This window comes from Protomyctophum parallelum (assembly GCF_964188405.1).
Source record: "Protomyctophum parallelum genome assembly, chromosome: 16".
Classification (NCBI taxonomy): domain Eukaryota; kingdom Metazoa; phylum Chordata; class Actinopteri; order Myctophiformes; family Myctophidae; genus Protomyctophum; species Protomyctophum parallelum.
Window position 1 is genome coordinate 43,302,988 of NC_139711.1, and position 20,555 is coordinate 43,323,542.

At 44.0% G+C, this 20,555-nt stretch overlaps 1 protein-coding gene across 1 annotated transcript; it reads left to right on the top strand.

Moving 5' to 3' along the window:
* The first annotated feature begins 255 nt into the window (after positions 1-255).
* rest (RE1-silencing transcription factor) lies at positions 256-19,117 on the top strand. The gene is made up of 10 exons (XM_083786367.1): positions 256-377; positions 3,362-3,644; positions 5,257-5,492; positions 5,992-6,164; positions 7,830-8,110; positions 9,136-9,296; positions 9,464-9,547; positions 11,003-11,289; positions 13,130-13,309; positions 14,035-19,117. Exons 2-10 carry the CDS (start codon positions 3,385-3,387, stop codon positions 16,168-16,170), a joined length of 3,798 nt encoding a protein of 1,265 aa, XP_083642493.1. The 5' UTR covers positions 256-377; positions 3,362-3,384; the 3' UTR covers positions 16,171-19,117.
* The last annotated feature ends 1,438 nt before the right edge of the window (positions 19,118-20,555 follow it).

Genomic DNA, 20,555 nt, shown 5'->3' on the forward strand with positions numbered 1-20,555 from the left:
TGACTATACTTTAGAAACGTTTCTAGAGTATAGTCACTTATTTGGGCTGGTGTCCTAATGTGATTCTCACACAGTTTCATGTATTTGAACATGGACCCTACAACATCTCAAAATTGACCATTTTCAAATATCCTTTAGTATATATATAATTATTGGGCTGCGGCTCGTTTGTTTTCACAGACCCTGCTTGCTTGCTTATTTCTCTCCCACAACCTGGCAACACTGGGAGTAGAAACTTCTCCCTGAACATTCTTCCACATTGTCTCTCTCTCACTCTCTCTCTCTCTCTTTCCTCCTAAAACTAAAACTAATTTAATACAACAGCTAAAGAAGACAGGAGGCGGGAGGATCGATAAAGCGTGTGGATCTAAAAACAGGTAAAGACAACAAAACTTTTCTACAACGTCGTTAAGTTTGTTTTATATTTGAGGAACAAAGTGAACTTTTAGTTGTGTATAAAATGGAGTCTGAAGCAAGGCGCTGTCCAGCGTTCATTTCAGCACCACGGCTAACAACCAACACAACACAACTCCGCCCGACCGACCGAGGAAAAACACGCTAAAACGCGCACTTTGGGACACTTTAAACCGATCGACGTGCGTGTGGTTTCGACTAAACGTTAGTTTAAGATGGAAGTTTTAAGTTTTTTACGTGTTTTCCTCCTCTGCAGGAGTCAGAAGTTTAGTATCGGCCTTTCTTTTTGCTGCTTCCGGAAAATAACTTTTCCTCACCCTGTAAGTTTGGTTGGTGTTACGCCGAGGCTGGTGTCCGAGCAGAAAGCTGCGACCGCAGAGGTCGCGTTTTCGCTTTCGATAGTTTTTCCACAACTCGACTTTGTGGCAATGTGGTGGCATTTTATTTATTTATCCGATGTAAATACTGTGATAAAACATTTAGAGAGTCATACAAGGGAACCTGATCCTGTTCTTATCTATCAACATAAGAGAGAAACCTCTTAATTGTTGTCACTACTAGGCCAGGCTTTCTGAATTTTTGGACCTGTGCTCCTTCTTGCATTAGAATAAATAATTTCCCATGAATAATCTTATATTACAGCAGTTATATATATCTATGGCAGCGAAAGGATGCGACGCATTGTGAGCTTGTAGATCTGCTATTTTCAAATGATTGTTATACATTTGAAGACGTGCGTGTGTGTGTGCGCAAGATAGAGAGAGAGAGAGAGAGAGAGAGACTTTAAGCATGTTTGTAACCCGATACACGACTCGATGGATCCGAATTCTCCAGGTCACTGGTTTGGGTGTAACCAGGCCTCTAGTCCAGCCTCGTGCTGGACAGCGACTGATGTCCGATTTATGTTAGATTTAAACTTTCACCTCTTTTTAATCCAACGATCATTACTTTTCAATACAGTTGAAACTAAATTAAACTGTACTGATGATAATGAAGGGAGCGTTTTCACACAGAGACGAACACGAAGTGGGCTTTTTTTTTTAATGAATCCAACCGTTTTTATTATTTATTTAAATCACAACACAAACAGCCAAAGATTCCGTTGTTTTTCAGCATGAGTTACATTACAAAGGATTAGGCATACGAAAGCAAACTATTTCACTAGATGTTGCGACTTTTCTTTTCTTTTCTTTAACATAACATACACATTCCTTTTGCATTTAGAATGCCGACAGGACAGACTGCCTTTATTGTGCGTGCGTCCGTGTTTATTTGTATCTTTGTTGTTACTGTTTATGAGGGTCAATTTTGTTCCATGTGTACACTCTCAGTCTCAGAGTTACAGACCTGTAAGTGTCCATTTTCCATGTGTACAACTGTACACTCACACATACCTAGTGTTAGGGTCCATTTGGTTCCATGTGTACACTCTCAGGGGCAGGGGGAGAGGGGAGCTGCACCACTCAGTTCACACAGGTGTGATTTTAACTCAAATCTTTGGTTCTGGTTGGGGGGGGGAGGGAGTCCCTGAAACAACATATTTTCAGATGCGGGTTAATTACAGATTGTTGACAGTGTGCGGGACCTTTTCTTTGTTTTTCAAAGATACCCTTTTTAAGTACGCTCTAGAGACCTACGCACCTGTCACTAGCCTTCTGAGCTGTGTGTCGGCCTTTTGCTAAAAATGTAATCAATTCCCAACAGATCTCCAAACCTGCTGTTTTGGGGAGCGCTGGTTTCAGTTCATTCAACCTCCTCTTGTGTGTTGGCTAGTGAGGTGTACCCTAGGAGACATTTATACTTCAAAGAGCAACAGTGTTGCACACAGAGAACGGCTGATATACAAGCTCACATCGCATCGCGGACGCGACTGTTGTGAGCGTAGAGGTCTGCGTGCGCGACACCGTCGCGGGACAAAGCATAAATTATACTTGATGGGCTACAGGTGTGCGTGCAGCCATGGACAACTCTGCTGCCGTGATCATGAGCACACATCCCGTTCTTATGACAGCGACTGGAGGTGTGGTTTTGAGGACAACCGCTTTGAATTACTATTATTGTACACACACACACACACAACAGAAACAGATATATTTCAAGGGCGAGAGATCACAATAAAAATCATAATCATTCTTCCTCCACACATATTTTTTACACGCGAGTGCAGCTAGAACTTTACCATTACATCTTATGAGAGGCAGGGTTCTTGTGCTGCCGCTATGCACATGTACGCTGTTGTTTTATCTGTGTGATGCCGTCTGTTAAGGCGTATATAGCCCTGACGTAAATAACGAGTAGAGTTGTCCCGATACCATTTTCTTCCCCAGACATAGTACAAGTACTTCACTTTTAGTATTCGGCGATACCGAGTACTGATATTTTGTCGAGTAACCACTTATTTTACCCCCTTTTTCTCATAGATGCAAATGGATCTACGATCTACACTTGTCAGTTGTCATTTATGCTTGTAGATCGGCTCTTATCAGTTGTCATTTATATGCTCGTAGATCGGCTCTTTCGGGGCGATTTGCTGCAGTGTTGGGTCAGACTTGCTCCCGTTGCGTTCGTTCAGCCTATAGTGTCAATTGGATGTTTTGGTACTCGGGTCAGAGTATCGGGGCCCGTTCCGAGTACCGAGTACAAGTACTTTGAGGGTGGTATCGGCCCCCGAGTAACCGATACCGGTATCGTAACGACTCTAACCCATTTTGGGTGGGATCCCATTTTGATGTTAGCATCATGCTATGCTTTAGCTATTGAAAAATATCAGATCTACAAGCTCATAGCACGCCACCGAGTGGCGCGCTACGAGCTTGTAGGTCTGCTATTTTTGAAAAATCGAAGAGCGACTGACATAGAAACATAGCTTTTTCAGAGAACTGTCAGGATGTAGAAGAATCTTTTTAAATCTGATCTGATCGACCGTGTTGTGTGTGTTGTGTTGCAGCGGAGTGGCAGAGTTCCAGGACCATGTCCACCATGTCCGCTCAGACCGTGCTGTCGTCGGTGGGCATGTTTTCCCCCTGCGTGGGGGGGGCCATGGGGGGTCTGGGGGACCCCCACAACGAGCTGCACCCCCCCGCCGCCCCGCAGCTGGTGATGCTGGCCAACGTGGCCGTGGTGACGGACGGCGCCGGGGGAGGGGGCGGAGCCGAGAAGGAGATGATGGAGCTGAAGACGGTGCAGGGGTGTGGCTACTCTGACGAGGACGAGGACGAAGGGATCATCCGGTACGTTCATCTGTCTATGCCAGGGGTCCTTGAGGGAGTTCCAGGGAGTACCCAGCTAAATGATAGTTTGGAACCAAATGTTTATTGTTTATAAGGATCCCCATTAGCTTTTGCCTTGACAAAAGCTATAGTCTTCCTGCCTGGGGTCCGACACAGACAAACATTTAACATTTAAAGGTATATTCAGTGATTTCACTCAAAAAACCTTAGGTTTAGTTTTTGGCTGTGGGACCCAGCCTTTCGTCCAATCAGGATAGAGAGTCAAAAACGAAACCTACGGTTTTTTGACCCCCAGGGGTTAACTGGGGACAGGGAGGAACTCCTTATATGGCCAGCACACTCTATAGTAGTGAGGATTATCACAACTAAACAAAAAAATAAGTGATATTTGAATTAAGTGAAATCACTGAATATACCTTTAACAAAGGCAATACTTACAATTTTTTACAAACACTAACTCAAAATTAAACATATTAAAATAAAATGTGAAATAAGAAATAAAAAACATAGGAGAAATAAAAAACAAAGAAAAACAACTGCAGTATGGTTTACATAAGGTGTTCTTTTAACTTGATTTTAAAGATGAATTTTGTATTTGTATTGGTTATACACTTTGGTAGTGCATTCCAACCTATTACTGCTCTGTATAGATAATAGAAGATTTAAGAATATTTGTTCTTGGTTTAAGTGCCACCAAAAAACCCGAACTGGCTTGTCTAGTCATATGGTTATGGAAAATGGACTCTTATGGGTCTGTAACTCTGAGAGTGTACAAATGAAACCAAACTGACCCCAACGGGCTCATTTGGTTCCATTTGTATACTCTCACAGTTAAATTAACATTTATTTTACAATATCAATTGGGGGGTGTCCCATAGATATAAATGTCATTCACCCATTCAGGCCTGAATGGGTTAATGACAGGCCTGACCTGGCGCGCTATGAGCTTGTAGATCTGCTATTTTTCAATAGCTAAATTATAACATATAAATGTTTAAAACACCAAAAGGGGTTCCCGCCCCAAATGGGTTAAATGGGGGCCCGTAGACTAATGCATGTCAAACTGGGGGTCCTTGACATTAAAAAGGTTGAGAATCACTGCTAGAGCCGTACAAAACAGTTTGGAAACCACTGATCTACTGTATAGTACATATACGTGTGTACCTCTGTCAACAACCGTTCAAATTAGAGACGGGCGTTGCGTCGAGTCCCATCGGACACACCGTCGTCACCCCTAATTCTCCATATATGGAGCTGACACCGGTTCTGACATCACAGTGATTGTTCCGACATCTGCATAGACTCTTATGTTTGGGCATGCCTGATAAAGAATAACTCCATATATGGGCATAAAAGGGACAATAATAACTGGGTGGGACCACGCATTTCCAACTTGCATCGTTCCATGTAAGGCCAGTGGTCGTCCATCATCATGACGTACAATAGACACTAAGCCAATTTGCTCAGACACTATGACGTTAAATTCTCCATCCATCCATTGTCGATGGGAATCTAATCTTTGTGTAGGACAAAGTCTGTGAACATACACTAAAAGCTGGATATAGGAGGGGCTTAGAACCCCTCAAAAATAATCATAAAACCCCGTTTAAAGGTACAGCTACGACGACCACAACCAGCGCGAGGTGTGCATCGTGGAGTACCCAGAATCCCCGGCTCCCCACCACGAGGCGGGCGGCGTCTTCCCGGCCGCGGCCAACGGCTCTGAGCGGAGAGACCGCGAGGAAGAGGAGGAGGAGGAGGAGGAGGAGGAGGAGGAGGAGGAGGACGAAGAGCAGCTCAGAGCCCAGGACCTGTCCAGAGCGTCCCGGTACCAACCCCGACAACCTGGTCAGTAGTAGGGCTTGTAGATCCGCCCTTTGAAAATGTGCTCATTGGAAAGTTTGTGCAAATCTTTGTAAATATTCTTTTTTTTTTTTTTATATATTTTTTTTATTCCACGATTTTGTAACCCATTTTTCACCCCTGTGTCAATCATCTAATGTGATCCTGGGCTCTACACACCCTCCACCAACCTAGTCCCCATATATGGGGGACAAGGGGAGAGCAACGGACTTGAACTCATGCTTCCTTCATGCCTGAGTGTCCAAGTTGCTCCTTTACACCTGACAGGGGGGAGTTTCCCTGGTTGGACGTAGCGCGTGGAAGGAACACGTTATTCCAACCAGTTCCTTTCCCCTCCAGATGGGTTAAAAATACATTTTTAACCCATCTCGGGGGTCTAGTGCTTTGAAATGGGGATAGATTCCCACACCCTGGGGCTGATACCGGCAATAAGCCTCTCTGACTTACTTACTACAACATTGTAACAACATTGACCTTCCTCCAGCAGCAGTAACAACAACAACGACAACAGCAACAACAACAACCCAAACGGGACCCAAACCAGAGCAGCAGAGAGTGTCCGTGGTGCGTACCGTCCACCACCACCAGGGGGCGCCACTGGGAGGCGCCGCTGCCAAGAAGAAGAAGCCCTTCTACTGCAAGCCCTGTGCCTTCCAGGTATATTCATAGATCTGTACCATACAATGTATGAATCTCTACGATACGATTTATGAATCTCTGCGATACTATTTATGAATCTCTGCGATACTATTTATGAAACTACGATACGATTATTAATCTCTACGATACGATTATGTAACTCTACGATACGATTTATGAAACTACGATACGATTATGAATCTCTACGATACTATTATGAATCTCTGCGATACTATTTATGAAACTCTACGATACTATTTATGAATCTCTTCGATACTATTTATGAAACTACAATACGATTATTAATCTCTACGATACTAATATGAATCTCTGCGATACGATTTATGAATCTCTGCGATACGGTTTATGAATCTCTGCGATACGATTTATGAATCTCTGCGATACGATTTATGAATCTCTGCGATACGATTTATGAATCTCTGCGATACGATTTATGAATCTCTGCGATACGATTATTAATCTCTACGATACGATTTATGAAACTACGATACGATTTATGAATCTCTACGATACTATTATGAATCTCTACGATACGATTTTGAAACTCTACGATACGATTTATGAAACTACGATACTATTATGAATCTCTTGCGATACGATTTATGAATCTCTGCGATACTATTTATGAATCTCTACGATACTATTATGAATCTCTTGCGATACGATTTATGAATCTCTGCGATACTATTTATGAAACTCTACGATACTATTATGAATCTCTGCAATACTATTTATGAAACTACGATACGATTATTAATCTCTACGATACGATTATGAAACTCTACGATACGATTTATGAAACTACGATACGATTATGAATCTCTACGATAATAATATGAATCTTTACGATACTAATATGAATCTCTACGATACTATTATGAATCTCTACGATACTATTTATGAATCTCTACGATACGATTATGAATCTCTACGATACTATTTATGAATCTCTACGATACGATTATGAATCTCTACGATACTATTTATGAATCTCTACGATACGATTATGAATCTCTACGATACTATTTATGAATCTCTACGATAATAATATGAATCTTTACGATACTAATATGAATCTCTACGATACGATTATGAATCTCTACAATACTATTTAGGAATCTCTACGATAATAATATGAATCTTTACGATACTAATATGAATCTCTACGATACGATTATGAATCTCTACGATACTATTTATGAATCTCTACGATAATAATATGAATCTTTACGATACTAATATGAATCTCTATGATACGATTATGAATCTCTACAATACTATTTAGGAATCTCTACGATAATAATATGAATCTTTACGATACTAATATGAATCTCTACGATACGATTATGAATCTCTACGATACGATTATGAATCTCTACCATACGATTATGAATCTCTATGATACGATTATGTATCTCTAGATACTATTATGAATAACATGGAGATTTGGAACAACAACATGGAACAACATATTTTCAGATGGGGGTCGGCGACCAAATACATATATTGAGAACCACTGACATAGAAACGGACATTTCTTTTTTAAATTCCGTCCTCGGGTCTAAAAGGCCAGTATCGGCCAAATCCGATGTGATGACCGATTAATTGCCCATCCCTACTTTTTCCCACCACTGATTTTCTACCCCCCCTCCCCCCTCCCAGGCCCACACGGAGCAGCAGTTCGTCGACCACATCGGAACGCACAGCTCCAACAAGCTGGTGCTGTACAGCCGGGCGGAGGTGAGGGGGGGAGGGGGCACCAAGGCCAATGGCCTGGAGGGTGGGGGTGGGGGGGGTCCGGGGGAGGAGGGGGGGACGGACGCCGCCAACCTGGACAACAACAAGGGCATGATCCGCTGCCAGCGCTGTGGCTACAACACCAACCGCTACGACCACTACATCGCTCACCTGAAGCACCACAGCAAGGAGGGCGAGGACCACAGGTAACCCTAACTGGATCATCTACACCTTTTAACCCATTCTGACCTGAGATCAGATTCATACGAGGTTTTCCACTGGACACACACTGGTCTGATGAACCCATTCTGACCTGAGATCAGATTCTAAAAATGTCAGTCGTTCTTCGATTTTTCTAAAATAGCAGACCTACAAGCTCGTAGCGCGCCACTCGGTGGTGCGCTATGAGCTTGTAGATCTGCTATTTTTCAATAGCTAAAGCACGACATGATGCTAACACCAAACTGGGTTCCCGTTCAGAATGGGTTAACTAGAGCTGGGACTCGATTAAAGTTTTTTAATCTAATTAATCAGAGGCTTTGTGATGAATTAATCTCGATTAATAACATTTTAATCGCATATCAATATTCAACCCGAGAACAGTGAGAAACCTTTTTTTTTTTAATGCTTTTTGGTATCCCAGTGAATAGCGACTACGGGATTCCACTCATTTTCAACATTTTACTGTCATTAATATACCTTAGAGTTGTTGTGTGGATATAATAAGAAAGTAACATTATGAAGTACATCTCAGTGACATCACAATGTCACAATTCATAATGTTACTGTTTTTTTCAGACCTCCAGTTCTAGGCAACACAGAATGGGGGGACTTTTTATTATTTCCAGTGCGCACAACTTGAAAATGAGTGGTATTCCCCTTTAAGACACACAAAATCGGGCCAATTAATGTCCGAGTGTGCTACACTTTATACATTAATGACTAATATGTATTCAATCAATCAATGAATGTCTGTCCTGTCTGCAGGGTGTTGCAGTGTATATTGTTTCTGTGTTTTCCTGCTACATGGTGTGACAGGCTATATTGTCTGTGTTTTCCTGCTACAGGGTGTGACAGGGTATATTGTGTCTGTGTTTTCCTGCTACAGGGTGTTACAGGGTATATTGTATCTGTGTTTTCCTGCTACAGGGTGTGACAGGGTATATTGTGTCTGTGTTTTCCTGCTACAGGGTGTGACAGGGTATATTGTGTCTGTGTTTTCCTGCTACAGGGTGTTTAAGTGCACGTTGTGTCCATACACGACGGTCAGCCAATACCACTGGAGGAAACACCTGAGGAACCACTTCCCCTCCAAGCTGCACACCTGTGACCAATGTAGTTACTTTACTGACCGCAAGAGTAACTATGTCCAGCACGTACGCACGCACACTGGTATGTACGCACGCACGCACGCACGCAATGTGCATTTGTTACCATGTATCCATTGTAGCCTTTGTATACAGCTGCTGTGCAGCCTTGTAAGTGTTCTGTTGTTGTACAGATGTGTTCAGTATTGTTGTTGTACAGGTGTGTTCAGCATTGTTGTTGTTGTTTTACAGGTGTGCGTCCGTTCCAGTGTTCGTACTGCAACTATTCCAGCTCCCAGAAGACCCACCTGACCCGACACATGAGAACCCACTCTGGTCAGTATGACCGCATGATCAGAAGCCAAACACATAACTCTACCTCCCAATGTATGAATGAATGAACCATTGTAAAGCGCTTTGAGTAGGCACGCAGTGCATGGAAAAGCGCTATAAAAATGCAATTCATCATTATTATTATTACTGCGCCCAGGTTGCTAGGAAACCTTCAGTGTCCCTCCAGGCATAAGGAAATGCGCACACCCCATTGGAATGCACTCATTATGATTTCTTTCCTACCTGTTTTCTCCGAAAAATACTCAATACTCGAAAAAATACACGATAAGAGGCTCGACAAGCCAAACGCTTATTGATACTCGGGTCTCGATAAATGCCGAACCGGGTTTTGTAATGGACCCGCTTTTCGGGCTCCATCCCTAACTCTAAGCGTCCATGTTGGTTGTACACTGTAAAATATGGACTCTTACGGGTCCACGTTTACATTTTTTAAACTTATTAGTATTATGAGTATTAGTAGTAGTATTAGATGTTCGGCTAACACGATTAACACCTCTTTAGATTAGAGAGTGTGTGTGTGTGTGTGTGTGTGTGTGTGTGTGTGTGTGTGTGTGTGTGTGTGTGTGTGTGTGTGTGTGCGTGTGCGTCTCCTAACCCTGCGTCTCATTAAACATGTAATTCTTGTGTCCTCTGTTGCACTCTGGAGCAGCTGTGCTGGTAAGTCTGGTAAAGTGGTCTGCTGTAGGTCTGTGTGTGTGATGATCAGTCTGGTAAAGTGGTCTGCTGTAGGTCTGTGTATGTGATGATCAGTCTGGTAAAGTGGTCTGCTGTAGGTCTGTGTGTGTGATGATCAGTCTGGTAAAGTGGTCTGCTGTAGGTCTGTGTGTGTGATGATCAGTCTGGTAAAGTGGTCTGCTGTAGGTCTGTGTGTGTGATGATCAGTCTGGTAAAGTGGTCTGCTGTAGGTCTGTGTGTGTGATGATCAGTCTGGTAAAGTGGTCTGCTGTATAGGTCTATGTGTCTGATGATCAGCCACATCAATGCTTCCGTCATTATTAGTAGTATTATTTAGTGTGCTGTGATGAGTGTCCAGATGTGTGGTTCAATGTTTGTGTGTTTATTTCGATGCATGAGAGGCCTGTTTATTATTACTGTAATACTGTTGCATAAACATCACCGTTTCCATGTTGAAAAAACGTTCACGTAAGCTCTCAACGCGAGATCAGACATTTCCACTATTCTCAATTAGCCTGGGCACCGTTCCATTCCGGGTTCATGAACCGGTCGGGAGCAGATAATTATCGCTACGTCATGTCGTCAATTACAGGCTTCATTTTACGTCCATGTTAGACCCGGGGAACGCTTTGTCCATATTTTTTTACAGTCTATGGTATTACCATGTGTTGTTGTTGCTTACTATAAGTCGCTCTGGATTAAGAGCGTGTGCTTAAATGCCTACATTGTAAATTGACCGTCCCCCCCCCCTCCTTCGTCCAGGCGAGCGTCCCTTCAAGTGCGAGACGTGCAACTACCTGGCGGCCAATCAACACGAGGTGACGCGCCACGCGCGCCAGGTGCACAACGGGCCCAAGCCACTGGCGTGCCCGTACTGCTGCTACAAGACGGCCGACCGCTCCAACTACAAGAAGCACGTGGAGCTGCACGTCAACCCGCGGCAGTTCCTCTGCCCGCTCTGCAAGTACGCCGCCTCCAAGAAGTGCAACCTGCAGTACCACATCAAGTCCCGCCACAGCGGCTGCAACGCCAGCATCGACGTGTCCAAGGTAAGGGATTTGAGCTCGAGCTCGATAACCCGATATACCCCTGAGAAATATCCGATAACGAGCTTATCGAGTACCCCGGTATCGATAAAGCTATGGGTGCTTATCGAGCCCGTTATCGAGCATAGCGGCCCATGACGTCATGTTTTTTTTTTTTTACTTGTTTATTGCCATTATAGAATAATTTACAAGCTATTTTATTTCATATTACAGAACATTTCCTTTTCTCTCAGTTCATTTTTTTTTTTTTTTTTTAAGTAAAATAAATGAAAATAAAAATAAATTATGAAAACAAAACAACAAACAAAAATACATAGTAATATATTGTATAGTATTGTTTGCCATGACGTCATGTTTAACCCATTCTAACACCCATTTTGGTGTTGGCATCATGTTATGCTTTAGTTATTGAAAAATAGCAGACCTACAAGCTCGTAGGAGCTTGTAGGTCTGTTATTTTTGAAAAATCGAAGAACGACTGACATTTTTAGAATCTGATCTCAGGTCAGAATGGGTTCATCAGACCAGTGTGTGTCCAGTGGAAACCTCGTATGCAATCTGATCTCAGGTCAGAATGGGTTAAACAATCAAGACGACAAGCGATCAAGAATGTAATCGCCCACGCTGGCACAAACATGTCGGTCTAAAAGTGTATTGATACGTGCCAACCAGCGCTGTACGGGTAAACACAATTAAAGTGACAGTACACACAGTAAATACTTACATTTCTTTAATATTATTTTATTGGTAAAAAGGTCAATTGCCTTCCGTCTGTTAGAAAACTACTGTATTTGAAGGCCATAGTAAAAGATACTGATTCTGTTCAGAATTTATTGTCTCGCGTCATTCCACAAAATAATAGAAGATGCTCGATAGTGGGCTCGATAAGAAGCCGTCTCGATAAGCCTGATCGATAAGCCTGCTCGTTATCAGTCAAAATGAACGAGCTCCATCCCTAGTCAAAGGTCAGTACCACATACCCCCACAAGACGTCATCGAATGATCAAAAACTCCACGGTACACGCGCAACGCACGCAATCTAAAGCATTTTTAGGGCTCAGATTGAGGTAATGGACGATGTTTAGAGCCAAGTAAAACTTTTATCTCGCGAGTAGAAAACCATTGTTTGCACTAGCGGTGAGAGAAGACGACACCGAGTGCAGCTGTCAGTCATCACACAATCACTTCCGGTTCAACAAACGATTTCACGGCTGTCTAAACCAGGTGTGGGCAACTTTGACGATGGAGAGGGCCGCTATATTTCCACACTCACTCCCTAGGGCCATATATTACTGTCGTAGCAAAAATAGCCGATGTACAAGCTCAAAACGCATTGCGCTGCGACGCGTTTTTGAAATCTTGAATGATTTTTTTGCTATTTTTAAATTGGAATCCTGAAATTTAACATTTTTACGTAAATTCAAATACATTTTAATTATACTTGCGTTGAGCAATGGGCTACTAATTTAGACTGAAGTAATTAAAGCAGGTCATGTTTGCATGTTGTGGAATTGTAAACAGCTGAAACCAATATTATATCAGTGTTCTGACATTAACCTGAGGGCCACATTAAGTGAAGGTGGGGGCCGCATGTGGCCCCCGGGCCACCAGTTGCCCACCCCTGTAGCTCCGAGTGGAGCCACCATGTGGCGGTTAGACAGAATGTATAAACAGCAACATAGTTTATAACAAAAAAACTAAATTAAAAACTTGATCACAAAAAAAATGACAAACTTACAGTCAAACATTCCCCATAAGGGATAGCACAAAAGAAAGAAAGTACAAACACCTCCAAATGGTAGTCGAGTACATGTACTTAAGTTCCTTTTCCCCCGTGTCAAAGGTCGTGCTGAAGAAGAAGCCGGTGAGGAAGTCTGACGCGGAGGACGATGAGGAAGAGGAGGAGTCTAGCGGCAGTGAGGTCACAGATGGAGGCGTGGCCAGCGATGGAGGCGTGGCCAAGTCTGACGAGTCGTCATCCGAGAACTTCGGAGAGGAAGACCCGATGGATGACCTGATGGAGGTAGGGAGGGGTCCCGATAAGCCAAGATCACGTTAACCCATTTAGACCTGGCGCCGGTTACGTTTTCTAATTTTTTTTAAATAAACTTCAAATATTAAAAAAGGACTGGCGGGGGGGAGGGGGGGGGGGGGGGGGGGGCTTCATACATCAACACAAAAGTCCTATCTGATTGACAGCCCATACATCCAAACAGAAAAGTCCTATCTGATTGACAGCCCATACATCCAAACAGAAAAGTCCTATCTGATTGACAGCCCCATACATCCAAACAGAAAAGTCCTATCTGATTGACAGCCCCATACATCCAAACAGAACTGATTGCATTAAACAACGTTAACCCATTTATTTTGGGCGGGAACCCCTTTTGGTGTTTTAAACATTATGTTATAATTTAGCTATTGAAAAATAGCAGATCTACAAGCTCATAGCGCGCCACCGAGTGGCGCGCTACGAGCTTGTAGGTCTGCTATTTTTGAAAAGTCGTAAAAATGTGGCGCAAATCTTTGAATATATATTCTTTCAAAGTGAATGTTTTTAAAGCAGGTCTAAATAGGTTAAACTCACTTTGTCACTGGATTTGCCACTCACCGTATGCATGCGCATACCCTCTATAGAATAATAGTATCTAATCTTCATTTTGGTCACTTTTCCACATGCGCATACCCTCTGTAGAATAATAGTATCTAATCTTCATTTTGGTCACTTTTCCACATCCCATCCTCCAGGTGGACGAGGCCGATGACGGCCCAGAGGACGACGCTCCGGAGAAACAGCCCATCAATCTGTCCACCAAGCAGAGCAGCAAACCGACCAATGACAAGACGGCACAGAGCAGCAAACTGACCAATGAGCTGGCCCCGGAGACCGCGCAGAGCGGCTGCACTCCTCCCGTCGACGAGCAGAAACCCGACAAGGCCGCCGACAAGAGCGCGGAGAAAAAGAGGCCCAGACAGAAGAGGACTGTCGTCGAGAAGAAGCAGAAGACGACGGTCGCTGCCAAAGTCACGCCGAAAGACGAGGGCGTCGCCGAGGCGGTCGAAAACACCGCAGACAAGAAGACGGCAACGACGAGGAGTTCCAGGAAGATGGCTGCTGCGGCCAAGAGAGTTAAGACCGAGGACAAGATGGACGCCACCACGGAACAACCTGCCAGAAGCACCCCACAGGCCAAACGACAGGCCTCGGAGAGGGAGAGAGCTGAGGAGGAGGAGGAGAGAGTGCAGAAGAAACTAGAGGAGGAGGAGGAGAAGAAGAAGAAGGAGGAAGCAGCGGAGAAGAAGGAGAGAGAATGTCAGAAGAACGAAAACAACAACAACGGTGCAAAGAACAAACAAGGCCCCAAAAAGGCGAGGAAGAAACCAGAGAAAGTTAGAGAAACCGTGGAGGACGGTCCTGCTGTAAAGGGCTCTGCTAAAGACCCTGCTATAGCCGGTCCTGATAAAGACAGCCCTGGTAAAAGCCTGCCTAAGAAGCCCACGGTGAGGAAGACTAAGGCGGTGAAGAGAAAAGCAGCAGAGGCTCTGGACCTGTCCACCAAACCCTGCGACGAGGCGGTGTGTGTGGCCCAAAACACCAGCACCACCGAGACGGGCAGCAGCAGCCGCTCTGAGGAGCCGACATCGGCTCCGTGTCCGCCCGTCGACACGGAGACCTCTCTTCCTCCTCCGGTCAAACTGAAGAAGACCAGGAAGAGCAACAGGAAAAGCCCCGGCGAGGAGTTGGAGGTTCAGACCGACCAGAGCCGCTCCGTCACAGAGCTGCTGCCGGAGGCCCGGCAGAGCAACCCCACGGCGGCGGTGGTCGTCGCCGATGTCGAGCAGACGACCGCCACAAAAACCCTCGCCGTAGAGCCCAGGGCCCAGAAGAACAGCTCCATCGTGGAGCCCAGGGCCCAGAAGAACAGCTCCATCGTGGAGCCCAGGGCCCAGAAGAACAGCTCCAACGTGGAGCCCAGGGCCCAGAAGAACAGCTCTACCGTGGAGCCCCGGGGCCAGAAGAACCGCTCCATCGTGGAGCCCAGGGCCCAGAAGAACAGCTCCACCGTGGAGCCCAGGGCCCAGAAGAACAGCTCTACCGTGGAGCCCAGGGCCCAGAAGAACAGCTCTACCGTGGAGCCCCGGGCTCAGAAGAACAGCTCTACCGTGGAGCCCAGGGCCCAGAAGAACAGCTCTACCGTGGAGCCCAGGGCCCAGAAGAACAGCTCTATCGTGGAGCCCAGGGCCCAGAAGAACAGCTCTACCGTGGAGCCCAGGGCCCAGAAGAACAGCTCTATCGTGGAGCCCAGGGATCAGAAGAACAGCTCTACCGTGGAGCCCAGGGCTCAGAAGAACAGCTCTACCGTGGAGCCCCGGGTCCTGAATAACAACTCTACCGTGGAGCCAGCATCCACACTGACGCCAAGCCAGGACAAGGACAGCACCGAGCCGAAGGCTCCGGCGGCCATCTTCAAGTGTCCCTCTCCCTCCCTGAAGCTTCTCCCCCACCGCCGCCCTTCCACCTCCTCCTCCTCCTCCTCCTCCGCCCGTCCAGCGGCCGACGCAGAGGAAGACGAAGGCATCCACAGCAGCCACGAGGCGAGCAGCGACGTCAGCGACAGTGCGTCGGAAGGCAGCGACGACTCCGGCCTGAACAACAACAACAACGGTAACAACAACGGCAGCGTTGGCGGCGGCGACGCCCCTGGTGGCGGCTCGGGGAAGGCGGCCAACGACCCCGAGAGCCCGACGGACGAGATCCCCACGCCCACCGAGATGAAGTGCCACACCTGCATCTTCTGCGACCGCACCTTCCCTCTGGAGGGAGAGTACCGCCGGCACCTGAACCGCCACCTGGTCAATGTCTACTACATGGACAACCCCTGAAGCTCCTTATATGGACATGAACAACCCCTGAAGCTCATTACCCCTGAAGGTCATTAACACCTAAACCTGGCACCTAGTCAACGTCCGCTTCTCTGGACAACCAATCAGCGGCCAAGACACTGACTGGACAGCCAACCAGTGGTCAAGACACTGACTGGGCAGCCAACCAGCGGCCAAGACACTTAAGTGGGCTTCTTTTCTTTTTAAATCGATTGAAATGCGTCGTCTTCTTTCTTTAAATCGATTTGAAATACGTCAACGTACTCTTATTTACTGTGTAATGGTTTTGTATAAAACATTGACTGTTTTTTTTTTCCTTATTTTTCTTAAATCGATTGAAATACGTCAACCATACTCTATCTCTACTATGTAATGGTTTTGTATAAAACATTGACTATTTTTTCCCCTTCTACCATGGCAATGAAAAATCTATATTCAATTATGACGGGATGTCCGTCTCTCTGTCTAGAGTTATTTTCAAATCACCATTTCTTGCCTTTTGGGATGTTCTTGCTTTTAACTAAACTTAATCAATTGTGACCAGATTTGACTGAGAGCCTTCCATCGAGCAAACTCCAGCTTTTCACCAGAGGGGAAAACCTTTTTTTATATCTTATTTTTTTTATCCAAAATGAGTTAATAGCACAGGCATACTCTTATACTAGAGCATGTCTGAAATAAGTGTCAGAGCTGAAATCGACATGTAAATATTAAATAAATGCTTAAACGTGTAGCTAGGTGTAATGTTAGAGACCACAGAAGTGAACCTTCCAAGCCTGTTTTCTGCAAGACATTACTCTATAAGCCATATCTCCAAAACTGGTGGGTCAAACTGAACAACCAATGTAAATTTGAAACTATGATTTCATATCACGTGAAAAAACAAAAATTAAAAGATACAATGGCAGCCCCTCAGTCAAATTTAGTCACAATTGAACTTTGTAAAGTGATTGATTTGCTGTATTGAATTATGACAATACAATAAACTAACAGAACAAAAATAACTCTTTAACAGACATGGGACTATTTGGGATGTTCTTTGTTACATTTATTTTTTTCTTCATTAAATGCGATCGCACCGGTGTTGTCTAGGTTCGTGGTTCCCAAACGTGATCGTGACCCAAAGAGAGATTAGAATGTTTGCCCGGGACTCAAACAAGTGAAAATAGCAGATCTACAAGCTTGTAGATCTTCTCTTTTCACTACTTATTCTTCTTTGATTTCTTCATGAAATTACTGAAAATAAAATAAAACTTGGAATTTGTTTTGAATTCGTGAAAAACGTAAAAATAAAGTGAACCATAAAAAAATGTGTGCGACCCACATATGGGTCGCGACCCAGTGTTTGGGAACCACCAGTGTAATAAAGTATTAACCAGTAACATTGTGTTTGTACAGTTAAAACAAACAAAAACGGTGAGATCGTCACAGATGTCGACTCGAGGCGGTCGTATCGCATCCAAAGATTGATTTCCACAATAAGCAACTTGGCGTGTTTTCATGTAGGCTATTGTCTGTGCCTTTGACAATCATTTTGTATTTTTGGTTGTTGTACTTGTTGCACTTATGTAAATTCTTTTGCGTTTGTGTTGAAATGTTTTTCTATAGCGGTTAGGTTCCCTTGTGTTGAAATGTTTTCTAGTTGAAACAATTTTTTTATGTTTTTCAAAATAGTAAGAAAGGCAGAGAAGTTTAGGGATACGTTTTTGTCAGGCTACACTATTTTAACTATTCGAAAACGTTTTTTTTTTCAAACTTTCAAAATAGTTTAGTGATAAGGGGTTTAGCATAGACGAAAATAGGGCCCTGAGTGTCTGAATTTAAGACAAATATTGGATTTGACTTAGATTTGCCTAGAATTAGGGGGAATGGAAGGGGGGGAAAAAACAATAATTTGTTGATATGTAGTTTGTAAAACGTTGATACAGCCCAAACTCAAATCACAAAGCCTCTCTACCGTAATGGCTGTTGAGTTACTCCACAACAGCGGGAGAAAATATCTGATCTACATGGTCTTCATGACGCCACAGGCACACAGATCTTCCCCTGTTCATGGATGTTGGAGATCCGTTGTAAATGTATATATATATAAATATCTGCTTCCCTGGTAGAAACGATCTGTGCAATATTTTACCTTTTCTTTCTTGTTTTAAAATCGCGATGCCAAAGTTAATGTCGAGCTAATAAAAGGCTATAGAAAAAATAAGAGGCTCTAGAAAAGCCGACAGGACCGTCGTGTGTTTTCGTTAGTATAGTGGTTTACTTTAATGGGACTTGTTAAAGGTTTAAACGTCGACGGCGCCCACTTTAGCGACAAAGTGCCAAGCGTGCAAACGTGCCTGTGAACCGTTCGTTCCCTCTCCTCCCCCTGAGTCCTAAAGAACTGGTGTCGATGTTTGGAGTGTAACCAAACCAAGCACACCACGCCAGAGAAATTGTGTTTGTTGACGTGTCACTGTTGTGCAGCCACACACACACACACACACACACACACAGTAGGCCTACAGTACCACTCACTTCAGACTGGGCTGATTTTTTTGTTTTTTAATATCTATGGCGCTTGGTTCATGATAAAAGCGACATTATGGCGACCGTTGTGCGAATGAATATAGTGTGTTTCCATAGTAAGTAACCATGTCAACACATCATGTCCGTTCGGCTGTTGTTGAATGTTGAATCGTGATTGAGTTTAAGGAAGACAACGGACGCTGTCGTTTAAAATCAACGTCACTTTATTTCAAAATGAGTTGTTGCATCTATTCAATGATAGCTACATATTTTAGCTTGATTAACTGCTTGTACTGCCATTGTTTGTTTAGAAGTAGTAAAAAGATAGACTAATGTAGGGTTGTTTTAACCAATAAACAATTGGGAGAAAAAAAAGATTAATGTTTCACGACACAAAACACTTGTATCATACTGTCCACTGTACATTTTTTAAATAAAGCTGGGAAAACTCCAGAACACTGGTGTGTGTGTGGTTCTTTTTTTTCAGTGGCGTTTAAAGCAGGGATGGTCAACTTTGATGATGGAGAGGGCCACTATAGTTCCACACTCACTCCAGAGGGCCACTATAGTTCCACACTCACTCCAGAGGGCCACTATAGTTCCACACTCACTCCAGAGGGCCACTATAGTTCCACACTCACTCCAGAGGGCCACTATAGTTCCACACTCACTCCAGAGGGCCACTATAGTTCCACACTCACTCCAGAGGGCCACTATAGTTCCACACTCACTCCAGAGGGCCACTATAGTTCCACACTCACTCCAGAGGGCCACTATAGTTCCACACTCACTCCAGAGGGCCACTATAGTTCCACACTCACTCCAGAGGGCCACTATAGTTCCACACTCACTCCAGAGGGCCACTATAGTTCCACACTCACTGCAGAGGGCCACTATAGTTCCACACTCACTGCAGAGCGCCACTATAGTTCCACACTCACTGCAGAGCGCCACTATAGTTTCACACTCACTCCAGAGGGACACTATTTCCACACTCACTCCAGAGGGCCATAGTTCCACACTCACTCCAGAGGGCCACTATAGTTCCACAGTTCCACACTCACTACAGAGGGCCACTATAGAAAATGAAAGAAAAAAAGCCCATGATTAGGCTATCACTATGGCCGTAGGCTATATCTTGATTATTGGTTGCACTTACACTGACCTGCCACACGGTGGCACTGTTTGGTCAAGGAAGTTAATAATCTATTTGAAAGAAAAAATGGTAACTGATAGCCTACCAATTAATGGAAGGCTGTATAAGGATGTTCACTATTAGAATGATTGAGCCAAATAAGGACTATATGTTTCCTGGACACACTAATAGGCTAAAACTAGAGACTGATGGTAATATGTTCTACAAACTATTATGGTTGAAATCAAATCAACTGTGCTCCCATGTATAGTTTCTGACCAAGTTACTTGAATGATCCTGTCTACTCTTTTGTTTTGTTTCACAAAGTAATGTAATGGGTATGATTTTGATGTAAAATTACTATAGTGTTATACTCCTTTTTGTACTTAATTGGGCTTTTAGACTAAAAATCCAAAGGCTGTGAGCTAAAACTGTCAGTAGGCCTATTGTTTTTTTTTTAAGTTTACAATTTTATATTGTAACAGATACATGACTAGACTAAAAATTAAGGAAACACACCCTAAAAAGCCACATTTCCGTCTACAAGGCCAAACCTCAATGAACACAAATATTGTGACTAATGAAGTTACGAAAATGAGGCTTCATTCTAGGGCCTGACTCACACCTTTACAACAGACTGATGTATGCTTGTTGTATGAGATGTATAGCTGATGCAAGCTCTCAATGCATTTCTAATGAGAGTCACATGGTTTGACACAACATTTGTGTTGTTGTATGAGGG